The 17306-nt window shown below is 37.7% G+C and overlaps 1 protein-coding gene across 1 annotated transcript; it reads right to left on the bottom strand.

The window, feature by feature from the left end:
- Positions 1-888: 888 nt before the first annotated feature.
- LOC100760757 (nucleophosmin-like) lies at positions 889-2177 on the bottom strand. Its single transcript, XM_027391623.2, has 2 exons — positions 1560-2177; positions 889-1034 (listed from the first exon to the last, which is right to left on the bottom strand). Exons 1-2 carry the CDS (start codon positions 2166-2168, stop codon positions 939-941), a joined length of 705 nt encoding a protein of 234 aa, XP_027247424.1. The 5' UTR covers positions 2169-2177; the 3' UTR covers positions 889-938.
- Between the last annotated feature and the right edge of the window lie 15129 nt (positions 2178-17306).

Here is a 17306-nt window from a genome sequence, read left to right as displayed (position 1 = left end):
ATATGAAGGAATCACACACAATTGAATCAAATAATTACTGTGTAAGATACTACTGTATACATGAGGCTAAACATGTATTAACTATTGTCAAAGTCTTTTCCATAGAGCTAGCTACTTTTAGGAAACTCCATGAATTTACAATGCCTACATGCCTCCTTCCCAATTAAAGTAGTCTTTATCAACTTGCCCTTCTACAGTGGTTTGAAAGAATGGCCCCAAGGGACCATATGTTTGAATACTTGGTCCTCAATTAGTGGAACTGTTTGGGAAGGATTAGGAAGTATGGCCTTGTTTGAGAAATTTTTAATTGGGAACATGATTTGATGTTTCAAAAATTATTCCCAGCATGCTCTCTGTCTTCTGCTTTCAGTTCCAGATGGAAGCTCCCAGCTGCTGTACTAGCACTATGCTTGCCTGCATGCTGCCAGTTTTACTGTCATAACAGTGATGGACTTTGGAACCACAAGCCCCAAATAAACCATTCCTTCTATAAGTTGCCTTAGCTGTGTTTATCACAGCAATAGAAAAGTAATCAATATACATCTAAGGAAATTCTTCATATGGACAATTGTGAGACATTCATACAAGTGATTTGCAATAGAATTGATTTAAAGAGAAATTAAAATATTTTTACTAAAATACTGAGTTTATTTCACATGTATATTTTTGTCTCCCTACCATTTCCACATCTGACCACCACTATTACTATGTCCTCTCATAACATTGCATACATACTTAAAACCAAGTAAAGGGTGGGGTCCAGCCTTGAAAACTAAACAGGCATTTTAGACAATACATTCTTGGCAATAGAACTGGACAGCATTTATCAAACAAAGTAGGGAAAGTTTTCACTTTGCATTATAAAAAGGACAGCCAGATATATCAACTGTTATAGAAATTAAGTAAGAGGGAGTATTTCAAACTGTTAAATCATTTTCTTAAAGAGACTTCCTCCACTGCCAGAGATCTTGAATAGCCTCCTGGTCAGTCATCCGGAAGCAATTCTTCACATAATTAATGAACTTGGCTTCCACTTTGGTGTTGTGACCCAGCATGTCTCAGCCTTAGTCCATGAAGTTCTACCTGAGTGGGGGTGTGTGGACCTGGAAGCTCCGAGCAACCCAACGGTGATAAAGACCAAACATAGGCATCTTGTCATCTTTAGAGAGCAATCAGTTCCATGTTGTGGAACTAGAGTAGTTTCTTTATTAGCCATCTTTTTTGGTGTTTCTTAACCATTTTGCTAATATCATGAGGCAACCATTTCTCTCTTTGTTCCCTTGCTGCTCTGGCCTCTGGCCTTTCTTTCTAACCTTCTATTATTTACAAGTTATTCATACACCTCTCTCCTCAGCCCAGGTGAGGGCCTATTCAGATGCTTAGGCACATACAGATGCAAATAAGAGACATATTACCCTCAGGCCATGGTAAACAGTAGTAGCCTTACTGACATTAACAATACAATAGTGGGCCAGATCTTTCTGGTTCTTCATGTTTAGTGAGACCCAAGGCTGAATCTCAAAATATTCCATAGCGGAAATACTTTGGTTCCCTCACACTTTGGGAAGAGAACTACCTTTTCCTATACTTGCTTGCATTTTTGCCTTAATGTCTTCTACAGAACTAGGTCCTTTTGTGGTTTTAGGAGTTTTTTCCTGTTTTTTGAAGGACTCTTGACCTTTTGATCTTGGTGTTGATAGTTTTAAGTCTTTTCCATTTTGGTTTGATTTTTGTGCATTTTTGGCTGGGGTATCTCGTACAAATTTCTTCACTGGAACTTTTTCTTCAGTTTCTTCATCATCAAAATCATCATCATCCTCATCTTCATCGATTTTTACTTTTTTCTGTGGAACTTTGCTACTACCTCCAGGAGCAGATCGCTTGCCAGACATACTTAAGAGTTTTACACCCTCCTCATCTTCATCTTCTGACTCTGCATCTTCCTCTACAGGTACTAGGTGCTGTCCACTAATGTGCACAGGCCCTGAACCACCCCTCAACCATAAGACCACAGGTGGTGTAATTTCAAAGCCCCCAAGGGAAACTGTTGGTTGTACGGACATTTTCAAAGTTGCCAGTGTTACTTTAATTGGACTGCCTTCATAGTTCATTGCTTCTGCCTCTACGATGTGTAATTCATCTTTTGCCCCTGCCCCTAAACTAACCATTCTTAGTGACAACTGAGACTTCAGTTACCATGTGGATGTTCAAACCAAACCCAAACCCTCTGGAAGAGCAGCTAGTGCTCTTAACAGCTGAGCCATCTCTGGGTCTTAATAGGTGTTTTGTTGCTTTTGCTCATTTGTTTACAATGTTGATGTCTGTTTGTAGCTTAGCGGACAAGTCTAAAGCTTCACAATGCAGTCTAGAGTTCTGTTGCAATGCTAAGCAGTCAGCTTTGCAAGGTATCATTTATTGGACATTTATGCTTGCTACTTTATATCATCTCATTTGCTTTACCTGTTAGAATTCCCATTGTATGAAAAATTTCAGCATCAACACAAATCCATATGTGGAAAAATTAACATTCAAGTCTGAATATTTTGAAAACAGTTTGACTTTGTCTAGATAACAGATATTGTAGAATTTCTTGGAATATTAGTGAATTTTCAATGGGGGGTAACCTTCGAGTGTGATTTGTATAAGATGTAAATATTAAGAGGTAAATTGGAACCTCTATGTATTTTAGTATTTCACCAATTACTTTAACAAGATCATACAAGCAGAATGAGGTGCAACCAGAATTCAAACCTGCTAAGTTAAGCTCTCTTATTCAGGCCACATCTCTGTGTAGATAAGCTTGCTAGATGAGTGATGGACAGGAAAGAGAACTTACAAAGAGGAAGACAGAAAAGACATGACTGATGTCAGAAAGGTAGAAGTGCGGGAACTGTCAAAAAATGTGTCTAGCACTGAGCACTGCATTGCTCTTTTAGCATGAAACTTGCAATGGACACATCCTGTAATGTGTGAGCTACATTACTGTTCTCATTTCAATGCGTGTGCTTCATGTTACTCTAAAACATTATGCCCAGTTTGAGACAAAGACCACTGCAGGGTCTTAGTTCAACCACAGAAGGCTAAACTGGGTCCCAGGAAAGGTAAGTGTGCTGCTCCCCCATTCCCAGCCTCCAGGATCCTGGAGACAATGAGACACAGAGAGGAATCTAGTCAAGCAGGAATTCATTTATTGTCCCACAGTAAACCCTAGAGCATGAAAATAGCTAGCCAATGGTTTTAAAGGTCAGCCTATCATGCACCTAGCTGTGCTAGCTTTACCTAGTGAACATAAGCTATTCATGCAGTGACCTATCTGGTTCAATCTAGGCAACCAATCGTCTTTATTTGTAAACAACTCAGGACCCATCCTCTTGACTTCCCCTCAGCGCCATCTTTGACTGGTTCATGGGCCCTACAGACTACTGTTGAAAGTACAATTTTTTTAATGTGGTAGGGAGGTTTCTATGCTCTAGGCTCTTCCCAGGTTTGGATACCAAAGAATTGATATTAAATATGAATCAGACTAGAGAAAAAGTTGATAATGCACTAACTATTGGTGTCCAGAAGAACCATTTTCTTCCCATGTCACTTCTCATCTTTAAGTATGAAAAATGTTCCTACTTGGCCAACAGTATCCCATAACAATAACTAAAAGCAGGAAAGGTAAATATTGTAAAACCCAACCTTAACAGTTTATAATGAACATTATGGGTCATCTTGGGAGGAAGTTCAATTTATGTCATAATGTGAAAGAAAAGTAAATCAGAATTAAATTTTATTCAGTTTGATATGGGGAAGTGGGGTATCCAAGTTCAACAGAGTCATTCTCTCTCACCTCAGGTGGGTTTTAGGAGCCAAACACTTAGTCACACAAACCTTTGTTGAGTTAACAGCCTCTGGATTTTTGATAACAAATTCAAGTAAGATTCAGTGAGCAATGGAAATAGGAGCTTAGAAATGGAGGTAAATGCAAAGCCTAGAAACTTAGAATGACAACCACAAGAGGGTAAAAAGAAATGCTGACAAAACAGGGTTTGGGTGGGAAGGACACAGAGCATCAAAGTAGAAAGGGGCTGGCGTGGGAAGGAAGAAAGAGGCAGGAATGGAGAATTAGCTAAAATAAATCCAACTCCCAAATTAAAGGGAACAATGAATACAGGCACTCACTTGGGTAATAAATAGATGGCACTCATTTTTTTTTTTCTCAAAGCAGAAGGCAAGTATTTTCTAATGCAGCAATGCCATCCTCTATAACCAGTGACATTCTACTTATCATTAATAGTCTCTTATGTAAATGAAGAGAACTAGAGGTACCTAATGAACATTTATATTTCTGTCTCTTCCTCAATGAAGTAATTTTACATAACCAACATGCCATTAGAATATTCTCTTATATTCATATTTATTAAATGTCAAATTATAGCTAATAACATAGTTGGAGGTCCCGTAGTTCTTTATTTTCACTTAATAATAGAAATCATTATCTATATGAAATATAAATATCATTAATAAAGCTAAAATGAAACTGATTATCTCTGTCCTGATTGCTTTTGATGGCAAAACGTCATTCTTTAAAGAAAAGAACATATTTTTTTTCCTCCATTTTAAAATTTAAATTAGAAACAAGATTGTTTTATATGTCAATTCCAGTTCTTTCGCCCTCCCCTCCTCCCCTGCCCCCCACTAACACCCTACCTATCCCATAGCATTTCTGCTCCCCAGGGAGAGTGAGACCTTCCATGGGGGAGTCTTCATCTTATTCATGGTCTTGATCTTCATTCTGTCTATAGTCCAAACCATTCCTCATGGATCTTTGAAATAAAATATCTGTCATTTTGAGGTTGTTTCAAGTTTAGTTTATGTAGTCCAATTTGTTTTGCTTTGTGGTCCTTCTGATGGTTTTCTCATGAGCATTTTTCTAGAGGGAAATGGCACCAAGGCAGAGGAGCCAGGATGACAATTCCCAGCTGTATGTTTCATTTAGATTCTGTTTAAGACATCAAATAAGTTGGGACTATGGTATTTTGCCAGGAAAAAGTATACAGAGACATTCCTCTAATTAATTCATCAAAATCTCATCCAAGTTGTGATTAGTGTTCATTTTCTGGTACTACCCTAAGAAAATACGACAAGCTGATTAGCTTATAGAGTAGATATTGATAATAAATCAAAATCAAGGCACAAAAAAGAAACCCCAAAGAAAACAAAACTGTTCTTCCTCTAAAAATGGAATCCTTTCTGATCTCTTTCTATAGTCCTGTGGCTTGCCCTTCATCCTTGCCACCATTCATTTTATAGAGGCCTCACTCCAACCCTCTATCTTCACATGTGTTTTCTGTTCATCTGTCCATCTGTATGACACATCTGTGCTTGGATTCACATGTCCCCCTTTACCAGGACAGTAATAATGCCAGATAACACCCATCCTAATGACCTCTTCTAAATAGACTGAATCCACAATGACTCTATCTTCAAATAAGATCAATAAAAATATATTTTTAGATATGGGGTTAGTAATTCAACACATTTTCCTGTGAGCCAAAATGAAGTGCATAACAACCAGAACAGCAAAAGTAGATAATTCTTCAGGCTATAAAAGTGCAAATTGTTCTTGGCTAATAAAAGAAACCAAGGGTAAGTAGGCGTTCAATGGAAAACAAAGGATTCTTTCCCAAAGAAAGGAAATAATTTTATTAAGTCTGGTTAGAATTTTAGTGGAATTCTGATCTCTTGAAAGATATATTCCTCAAATGTTTCAACATGTTACATAAAATGGAAAACCATTAAACCAATGCTTCTATTAGAACTGACTGTACTACATAATTCACTGTGGAGAGCTACCACTCACTCCTTTGCTTAGGGAAGAGTAAACACATGAAGGCTATTAATGAAACTCTTTATAATAAAGGGCCATTTATTTGTTCTGAAATGCTAAATCAATTTGAATGATAATATTTTTATATAAGGATTTTTTGGGGTGCTATGAAGTCTGTGAATTTAGTCTGTGAATTGGTTTCTGACAAATCTGTGTTTCAGGACAAAGTTGACACTGAGATGAGCTTTTACAAAACAGCCACATATGCAAGTGGCAGAGGACATGCATTGTCAGTAAATCTATCCCACCTCAAGTATACCATGGTTCTCCTACAGCTGGGTGTTAAGTTTAACAAGCCATGTCAATGGATACAGCTGTGTTTGCTATGGACCCTGTGAGTTCCAGTTTTCAGCAAAGTTTTATTCATCTTGATCACCCTGAACTCTGTTCACAGATAATGTGCTTTCACCCATCACAAAGCGTCTACCTTACAATGAGATTATAGGATTTTTAGAGATTCATCCCAGCCTACTCACCAAGAACTCAGGCCACTTGTATCATACAAACTCTGAGTCATCTCTACTGGTCACTGCTGGAACTGGTCCCCAATCTGTTTGCTTGTTAACCTGTTACATCCCTTTAAATATTCTCCCTAATCCCAAATACTCTCTGAATTGAGGAATAGGAGATTTGGTGTTTACATGGCATTTCTGGAGAATCTGTCAGTTGTCTGCCTCTTTTGGATCACAAGTGATGGCTATGTCCTCATTTAATATCTCTGTGGGGGGTGGGGTGGGAGGTGTGATTAGAAAACCAGTCAAGATGAACAAATGTAGACATAATTATGCAAATGAAGCAGCAATTGCAATCAAATGGACTTCGGGCTTCCCATTACATTTACATTAATTATATTTTGTTCCAAAGAAACTGGAAATAAATGAATAGCTGTTTTAAATGAGTAGAAATCCTTTACTATGCAAAAGTAATCTGTTCCTGTTACCTCACAGAACAGATAAGAAGAACCAAACGGGAGCAGAGTCTATTTTGGTGTCTGTGAAGACTTCCGGATGTGCTGACTTTTCCCAAGTTGTCTTTTCTTAAAGCATGGCAACTCGAATGTTCCATACCACTTCAGCCTCCCTGGGGAGACAAGGACAAAAGGCATTGTTCTCGGGTGCTTTTCTTGTAACTCAGTGTGGAAGTTGAGTGCTGGGAGGGTTTGTAGAACAGAAAGTTCGTTTTAGACTCATCACTTGAGAAAGGGTTGCTCCTTTCTCTTCACTGTGATCATGTTACTGCCCTTGTCCTTCAGGCTTAGTTCTTGATCTCCATTGTCACTTTTTAGTTTCCTACTCTGTCATCATTCCCTTGGGAAATTAATTGTCAGAGGAGTATTTTGCAGGAAATTATGTCTGAGTCCTGAGAGGTTGAGTACAGACAGCCCCTCTCCTAGAAGCTAATAGTTACTTGGGATTCATGTGAGTGATTGCACAGGTGAGCCAAAAACCACAGGGCTAACCAGGTAGTAAAAGTATTAAATCAGTTTTTGCATAAATTATTTTGTGTGAAGAAAAACATTCTACGTTTCTTCTAAATCTTCAGAGGCTTTATCTTCAGGGGTTCCTAAAAAAAAATAAAGGTCAATTTAGGGCTTTTAAACATTATTCTTTGACATTGTTAGAATGTTTGAAAGGTTGTTAGATGTGAGTCCTTGTGGGGGTGGGTACTGCCAGATATATATTGAGGAATTTGTATTATTTATAGTATTTTTCGGTACTTTATGTAAATAATATATAGTTTATTGGGGAAAATAGCACATACTAAAGTTTTACAGTTTTCTGTTTATTGACACTATTTCTGGATGGGCATTGCTATGAGTTATATTTTAATATAAGCTTCATAAATACTATAAAATAATATCTCTTTCTCTTCAAGTAAATATAATCCCATTCAGATACCCTGTTATGGGTATTATAGAAAAGAAAACATGGTTTAAACTCATGGTGAACCCACAACTGTGTGGACTCTGTAACAGACATCACATCCATGTCCTATTCAGACAGAAAGAACACTCATAGCTGAAGATCTGAGACTCTTTGTTCTAGTGATATGTAAATTGCTCTATTAAGTTTCTCTTGAGAATGTGTCTATAGTTTAATGTCTTGAAATTTTCCAAAGTGCCATGTATAACTGTAGCATCCCTCCAAGGGTTTTCTGCTCTTAGTGGATTTTCATGCCGGATTGTATTACTCAGCACTCTCCAGTGTGAATTGAAATCAGGGTGGTCGCTACAAAAATGATGGCTGAATTGGCCAGAGAAGGAAAGTTTTTCTAGAAAAATTGAGAAGTTTGAAAGTTGTGCTTATAGTTTTTCTAGTCACTGACATGATTTATTTCAGAGTCTGAGGTGATTTATTGTTTTCATCTTAAAAAATCGAAATAATACATTATTCATCTCTTTTTAAGTAATAAAATGAACTGTGTTGTAGAAATTATAGAAATTCCATAAAAGACATTTAAGGCTTTAAGTATTATTATCCACAAATACTCTGTCACACCTCTGCCACTTTTTCTTTATTTCATTGAATAACAGGACTGCTAAATGTGGTTTTGTCCGGGTAGGGATCAAGAGGATGCTGTCTGTAAAGAATGCAGAGCAATTTAAGAGAAGCATTAAACTTGAGCTGAAAGAGGATTTTAAAATGCAGAGTGAATTTGACAAAAAAGAAACCATTTATAACAACACAGCCAAGCTTAAAATAATTATAGCAGAAGATAGTTTTGTCACACTGTATCATTCTGTTCCTAGTATCTGGAGAGATTATAAAGTAAATGTGGCAGTCTACTATAATTTCTACCCGTGGTATTATTTCTTTTGATCAAATGCTCCAAGCCAAAGCTCAGCCAGGCACACTGAACCATTCTCCTGCATATGATTTCTCTGGTTACTTTACAGCAAGTAATTTAACGGCACTCTCTTCCTGACTCCTGTGGCCAGCTGAGCACAACACTTCCCAGCCCTAGAGTCTTCATTCTTCTAAGTGGACTAAATTGTACTAATTGGACAAAAGAATATAAAACGACCTATAATTTCTCTGCTCATTAATAAAACTCATGTAGGCATATGTCCTGACACTTGAGTGAGTGTAAAGTGATTGGTGTCTGAAAGCAAAATACTTCTTTCTCACATGACACCAGAGTGATGCTTAATCAATGCATCATTTGTCATTAAATGGGGAGTCTATAAAGAAACACTGGATAAATGAACAAAATTCTTGCAATAATTTTAAGCAAAATATTTTAAATGAATGGTAATGCAGGTAAAAGTGAGGCTGTTATTGAGTTGCACAGTGGAGTAACGATATCAGCTATGCTTTGGATGGCCAGTTTTAGAATGGACTTAACAGAATTAAAAAGCATTAAAAATGATAATTCATTATTTTACTGAAGTTTCTAGAACATTGAAATGTACAGTTTTAAACTTGAGAAAGAGACACTACTCTTAGTCACAGTATAAATATCCATTGAACTGAAATACGACCTAATTTCATCCAACATTCAAAATTATTTGTTTCTCTGATTTTATATGTGATATTACATATTAATCTGATTTTATATAGGAAAAATGACTCTAACAATAGCTGTCTTAGAATTTCATCAACTTTTCTTTTTTCCTCTTATTTTTTCAATTAGTATTTTGAGAATTTTGTGCAATGTATTTTGAGTACATTCAATTCCCCTCTCCCAACTCCTCCAAGATCCATCCCCCTACTCTACCCACCCAACTCTATGTCCTTTTAAAAGCAAAATAAAACCCATAGAGTCCAATTTCTACTGTCTATATACTCTTGGATTTGTGGCCATTCACTGGAACATGGTGCATTTGAGTCACTGGGAGACACACTCTTAAAGAAAATTCATCTCCCTCTACTGGCAGCTATCAGTTGCCAATAGCTCCTCAGCTAGGGGAATGCTAGAATCTGTTCTGGCTTGAGCATGCACATTCTTGTCCATGCTGTAGTAATTGCCTTGAGTTCATATTCATAGTTGCCCTACTGTGTGTTTGGAAGACACTGTTTTCTTACAGTTATCTACTGTCCATGGCTCTTAAATCTTACAAAGAAAGAGGAGAGCTGCCTTGTAAATCAATGGTAAATGTAATCTAAAATATCAGACTTTGGACATTTCATTCAGTGCTGTGAAATCTAATTCTTGAGCTATCTCTATAGAAATTTCTACAGAAACAATAATAAAAATTTAAATAACACAAAATTTAAACTAGATGGTTTGTTTTTATCTTTGAGACAAAGGAGAATGAAAGCTTTAAGACACATGGCTTACAGATAATTCCTGCAATTTTGTATGAATATTTATATATTTGGGGGTTTTTCTAGTTAGGTTTCTATTGCTGGGATAGACACAAGGACCAAAAAACACCTTTGGGAGTAAAGAGTTTATTTCATCTTCTGTTTCCACATCATAAAACACCATTGTAGGCAGTCAGGATAGGAACTCAAGACAGGCACCTTTGGAAAGTAACTAAAGTCATGGAGGAACACTGCCTACAGGCTTGATACTCCAGGCTTTTTCAACCTGCTTTCTGATACACATCAGGACCACCTGCCCAAGGGTAGTACTCCCACAATGGGCTGGGCCTTCTCACAGCAATCTATAATTAAGAAAATCCACTGCAAGCATATCTAATGTAGGCATTTCCTCGGTTGAGATTCCTTCTTTCTAAATGAGTCTAGCTTGTGTCACATTACCATAATATTAGCCAGCATGGATGGGGGTAGGGGTTATGATGCCATTACTGTTCATATTCTTCTATAGAGAAATTGTATTTTTGCTTACTGGCAATTTGTGCTCTGTAGAACAGTGAAAATTGCATGACAATATTGAGTTCTATTGATGGTCTAGCACTTTTTTTTTTTTTTCAAAAAAGGAGGAAGTTTTCTCAAAGTGGAACTATCTCAGAGAAAGGAAAGGAACAAGCCAAAAAGGAGATCAGGTGATGTGGAGAAAGGTAGTGAGTGAAGCTGTCTTAGCTATTTTTCCTATTTGCTATGATAAAATACCCTGAAAAGGGCTACTTAAAGAAAAAAAAAGAGTTTATTTTGACTTACAATTAGAGGTTTCAGTCTATAACAATGGGAAAATCAAGCAGCAGGATCGTGAGGCAGCTGGTTACATCATATTCACCATCAAGAAGGGAGAGTGGGGTTGAGGAGAAAGCTGCTGCTCTGTTTCCTTTCTCCATCTATATATCTCAGTATTCCAGCTTAGGAATGGTAGTGCCCACAGTAGGCAGTTCTTCTATAATCAAGACTCTCGGCCGGGCGTTGTTGGCACACGCCTTTAATCCCAGCACTCGGGAGGCAGAGGCAGGCAGATCACTGTGAGTTCAAGGCCAGCCTGGTCTCCAGAGCGAGTGCCAGGATAGGCACCAAAGCTATACAGAGAAACCCTGTCTCGAAAAACAAAAACAAAAACAAAACAAAACAAAAGACTCTCCACAGGTGTGGCCAGAGGCTGATGTCCCCAGTGATTCTACCTGTCCAATCGACAGCAATAATGTCTCAAGGGGGCCCAATTAGAAGAGAAGGTAGTGACATATGCACATGAAAATGGAATAATGAAACTAAACATTTTATTACAACTTAAACAAGCAATAAAAGATTTCACAAATCAAAGTTTTATTATATAGTTGTTTTATTAGAATTTTACAAGCATATTTAATGACTCAAGAAGATGTTGATATATACCACTTGAAAGTGTGTATGTGGGTTCCTGACCTTGTAAACTCAACTTAGTTAAATGGCCAGACAAACTTTAAAGTCTTTAATTCCAGGCAAGAAAAGTGATAAACAAAATAAGAAAATTGATAAACAAATGATCTGCTGAAGGATGAGGAGACCAAGGAGAAGAGGAGGAGGGAGAGGAGGTCAGTCAATGGCTTATATTAATTTTTGTTGAGTTACTTATGACATTTTTAGTTTAATTTCCTATTGGAATTCCAGAACTGTAGAGTCTATTCTAAGCACATTGTGCCTGGGATGAAATAATCTTTTCCCCAAATGCCAGAAAAGCATCAAGAGCCATTTTTTACTTTTAAAATCCAGACAGTGGAATACAGTGGGTATTTTCTTATGGTGTAATTTTTTAAGGAAGAAAAGAAGAAGAATTCTATATTTTCTGTTAATTAAACAGCAACTAATAGTCTGGGACTCAAGGGAACACAAAGGAGTGGGAGGTACCAGAATCTATTCCTGGACTTGCCCCTGACTCATAGAATATTCCTGGACAAGTCTCTAAATATCTCTGTCTTGGCATCCTGAGAACTTTGATTTATCAATTCATTCATTCATGGATGTAGCATTTGAGAGAAACTGTGAGGTGTCTGTATACAATGCAGAGGCTTAGATTCTTGAGCCACAAGGCGTTGGAAGAGGGACAGACATGCACATGAATGTTATAATTTCTGTTGTATGTAGTATAGCACATGGACTAAAAGTACAGTGATACAGCAAAGAATTATAGGGCAGGCCTTGCTGGAGAGGGTCCTGAGGGGCAGGGATACTTGGCTAGGTCAGGTAGAATACTTTATGTTGAGGTCTTTGATCCACTTGGACTTGAGTTTTGTGCAGGGTGACAGATAACGATCTGTTTGCAGTCTTCTACATTTGTGGCAGCACCATTTATTGACAATGCTTTCTTTTTTCCATTGTATAATTTTGGCTTCTTTGTCAAAAAGTCAAGTGTCCATGAGTGTGTGGATTTATGTCAGGGTCTTCAATTTGATAGATCCACCTGTCTGTTTTTATGTCAATACCATGCTGTTTCTGTTACTATATCTCTGTAGTAGACTTTGAAATCAGGGATGGTAATAACTCAAGAAGTTCCTTTGTAGAACAGGATTGTTTTAGCTATCCTGAGCTTTTTGTTTTTCCATATAAAGTTAAGTATGTTCTTTCAAGGTCCATAAAGATTGTGCTGGAATTTTGATAGGAATCAATCTACTTTAACACCTAGCTATACCACTCTTGGGCATATATTCAAAGAATGCTCAAACATTCCACAAGAACACTTGCTCAACTATGCTCACAGCAGTGTTATTCATTATAGCCAGAACCCGACAGCAGTCTACATGCCTCTCAATCAAATAATGGATAAAGAAAATGTGGTACATTTACACATTGGAGTACTACTCAGCTGCTAAAAAACAATAATATTTGAAGACAAATGGATGGAACTAGAAAAAAGATCACCCTGAGTGAGGTATTCCAGAACCAGAAAGACAAACATGGTATATACTCACTCATAAGTAGATATTAACTGTAAATTAAAGGATAACCATGTTACAAACCACAGCCCCAGAGACACTAGGTAACAAGGAGGATTCAAAGTGGAATGGGGACACATGGATTTCCCTGGGAAAGAGAAATTGAAGAGATTTTCGAGGTATACTGGGGGCCAACAGGGATGGGAACATGAGAGATTGGACTGGGGAAGTCAGTGAAGGTGGAGAGTAATGAAAGAGACATCTTGATGGTGGTTGCATTTTGGGATCAGGTAGAAAACTGGTGCAAGGGAAATGCCCATGAATCCACAAATATGACCCCATGTAAGACTTTTAGTGATATCAGATAGGTAGCCTGAACTGGCCATTTCCTATAATTAGATAAATGACTACCCTAATTGTCATCAAGAAGCCTGCATCCAGTGACTGATGGAAACAGATGCTGAGATCCACAGCCAAGGGCTGGGCCGAACTCCAGGAATCCTGTTAAAGATGGAGAGGAAGGATTGTATGAATCAGGGGGAGGAGTCAACGTCATCACAAGGGAACCCACAGAAACAACTAACCTGAGCTTATGGGAGCTCACAGACTCTAGACTGACAGCTAGGGAGCCTGCATTGGACAAACCTAGGTCCTTTATATATGTGTGACAGTTATGTAGCTTGATCTATTAGTGGGAAAATAGATCAAGATTTCAAGATTGTGGGATCTAGTAGTGGGAGCAGGCCCTGTCTCTAATGCTTTGGCTGAGTTCCAGGAACCTATTCCTCATACTGGGTTACCTTGTACAGCCTTAGTAAAAGGAGAGGAGCTTTGTCATACCTAAACACGATATGCCATGCATTTTGACACCCACGGAAGGCCTGCCCTTTTCTGCACAGAACCAGAGGAGTGGATTAGAGATGTGTTTGGGGGGAGGGAGTGGGAGACAAGGAGGGAGGGCAAACTTCAGCTAGATTGTAAAATAAATAAATACATATAATAATAATAATAATAATAATAATAATAATAATAAAGCATAAATGGGGGTGGGGAGCAAAAACAATGGCTAATATCAGAAGGAATTTTGATAGTTTACTCCAGATAATAATTGGGTCCTATTTCTACTTTTCAAAAAGAAAAATTTGGTGATAATGTGACAAACTGCAATGTAGAGACTGAAGTTATAAAGAGTTTTTAAAAAAGAAACTACAGTGGTTTAGGCAGAGGATGAAGAGACACTGCACCAAAATAAGAACACGAAAGAGCTGGAGGATGAAACAGAACAAGTTAAGGAAGTAAACAAAGTCCCACAGAACTATTGGAAATGACAGTAAGGGGACAGGATCCTCCAGACCTTTTGCTCAATGGACAGGTTACTTGCCCATTTCATTAACTTATTACTGACAGAACAACAAGGATTTTCTGTTTGTGTATACTGAGTTTTAAGGGAAATAAAAAACGGCCTTAGAAAATTATACTAGTCTTTGTCAACAAACATTTCCAAAAGTAGTTCACATCTTTACTCAAATTTGGAGTGAATCCAATGAACATTAATATTTCTAAGCTTTTCTCACAGAAAAGTTTACCAATTTTTCTTTCTAAAATTCTCCTTCCATTCATGTTTTCCATCCTATTTTAATTTTATCCTCATGTGGGATGACCAAGTTCAATTATCTATAGAGAATTTGGAGAATGTTATCTACAAACCACTCTAAGAAGTGACTCTGGGTTTTAAGGAGCCCTTAAATGCTGTCATTTTTAAAGCAATGTTATTTTCACTGCTGTATTAATATAGTCTATTTGCCTGTGAACTTCTTAACATTTGTAAAACTTTTCAGGTTATCAGTGAGTTCACCGAGTTCAAAATGGAATAAAATATGATGACTAATTCACGTTTTCCATATTTTCCTTAGTACTATTTTTCTTCTTCTAAAACCTGTGCAAAGGCTATGTTTTCATTCCAAATAGAGATAAAAGGAATGGAAGGAGGGAGGAACAGAGAACATAATGGAAAATAGAAAGACAGTTTCTTTGTATAGACAGGGAAGTTAAATGCGAGGCTTACATAACATAAAGTCATGTTTTCTCTGAGTTTTCCCAATTCTTCTTTTCCCTCTGGAATAAAAGTTATGATTTTGGATGCCTGTTAGTAATCTAAATGAATTGAATGTCCCAAATATGTCAATTTTGAATTAATTGTTAGAAGACATGCAATCCTCTCCTTTTGTATGAATACAATCAAGCAAGAAAGCCATAGGAATGTCTTTAAGGCCAATATATTTATGTACAGTACATGTTACATATACAAAACTTTTAAAACTACCACCAGAAATTGCTGTTTTCAGGGGGGATAAAAGCTAAAGCTAAGTGTCTATTTAAACACTGCCAGAAAAATATTTCAGTATTTTCCAATTCAGTGTTCTTTAAGAATTAGCTTCCTGTCCCCACATCATTTGCACTGTGAATACAGCTAAGCTTCCATTATGTAAGACTTGATAAGTAAACTCTATTATTCCCATTCATCTCTGTTTTCATCTCTCACTGCACCCTTCATGGACAAGAGAAAAATATGAAGTTTAACATTAACTACTCTAATCTGAAGACTTAGTGGTTCTCTGTCAAACTATTTGGTGTGGATGGCTTTGAAACAAAAGACTATGATATTTTCTATAAAATAAAAATGGAAAGGGAAGAGAAAATAAAACGGAAGACAAGTCACAGGTTCCAGCAATGCAAAATTTAGTTTTTAGGTTTGTTTTTTTTGTTTTTGTTTTTATAAGTGCCACTAGCATAAATAACTGAGGACTGCCTTTAGAGACAGTATGAAGAAGAAGAAAGTGTTTTTGATATGACACCTTTTCTTCAACAAACAATTTTTCTTTTGCTTTTCTTTTTGCCCTCTTTAAAAAAAACGAGAATAGATTCTTCTCTCATACAATATATCACAACCACGTCTTCCCCTTCCTCCACTCCCCCCAGCTTGCCCCCAACTCTTTCCTTCCTCAGATCTATACCCCTCCATTTCCCTTCAGAAAGGAGAAGGCCTCCAAGCGACAAAAACCAAAATGACAAAATGATATACAGTAAAACAAAGAAAAAGCCCTTATATTGTGGCTGGACAAGGCAATCCAATAGGAAAAAAGAGTCCCAAGAGCAGGCAAAAGAGCCAGAGATACACCTGCTCCCATTATTAGTCCAGCAAAAACACCAAGCTAACAGCCACAGCATGTACACAGAGGTCCTAGTACAGATCCTTGCAGGCTTGCCACTTTGGTCTCTGTAAATCCATATAATCCCTGCTTAGTTGATTCAGTAGACTGTGGTCTTCTGATGAGAGTCCTACAATCTTTCCTACTCCTTTTCTGCCATGTTCCCTGAACTCTGAGCTGAGGGGCCAAATAGAAACCTCCAATTCATGCTCTCCACAAAATGTCTGGCTGTGGATCTCTGCAACATCTCCCATCAGCAGCAGTAGGAAACCTCTTATGATGACTGGACAAGGCACTGATCTATGGGTATAGCAGAATATCATTAGTAATCATTTTTCTTTTTGTTTGTTTTTGTCCAGTCATATTTTGTTCTACCCTAGGTCTCCAGGCTATCCAGTCTCTGGTTCCTAGCCATCCATATAGTGTAGAGCATGGGCTACCTCTCAAGGTGTGGGCCTCAAGTTAAACTAGACATTGGTGGGACAGTCCCACAAGTTCTGCTCCATCACTGCCACAGCACATATTACAGGCAGGAGAGATTGTAGGTTGAGTGTTTTGTGGATGGATTGATGTTCAGGTTTCTCTTTTTATAGCCTGTATAATACCTTCCCAAGTCAGAGAGAATAGAATACAGAGGTAAAGGCTCCATGCAGACCCCAGCTCAACCTCTCTAAGTTAAATGATCTGTGTGGATATTGTCCTCAGCTGTGGGACCACAGTGTCAATTTTTGGAGACTGACCCTCTGTTCTAGTATCAACCTGAGTTTTTTATGGATCTACATGAGATCCCCCTCAGACAACAACTCAAGTGAATGCAATCCAGTGGAAGCTTTACCTGGCTACAAAAGATGGCCAGTTCAGACTCCATATCCTCGATTACTAGAAGATCTCACTAGGATCACTGTCATAGATTCCAGGAAGATTGCACTGAACTAGGTCTCCACATCATCCTCCAAATTTTCCCCAATTCCAGCTGTCTCTCTCTACCTCTTACCCCACC

Source organism: Cricetulus griseus, assembly GCF_003668045.3.
Source record: "Cricetulus griseus strain 17A/GY chromosome 1 unlocalized genomic scaffold, alternate assembly CriGri-PICRH-1.0 chr1_0, whole genome shotgun sequence".
NCBI classification, from domain to species: Eukaryota; Metazoa; Chordata; class Mammalia; order Rodentia; family Cricetidae; genus Cricetulus; species Cricetulus griseus.
Note: the sequence above shows the minus strand (reverse complement) of the source record. Positions and strands in the feature narration are given on the sequence as shown.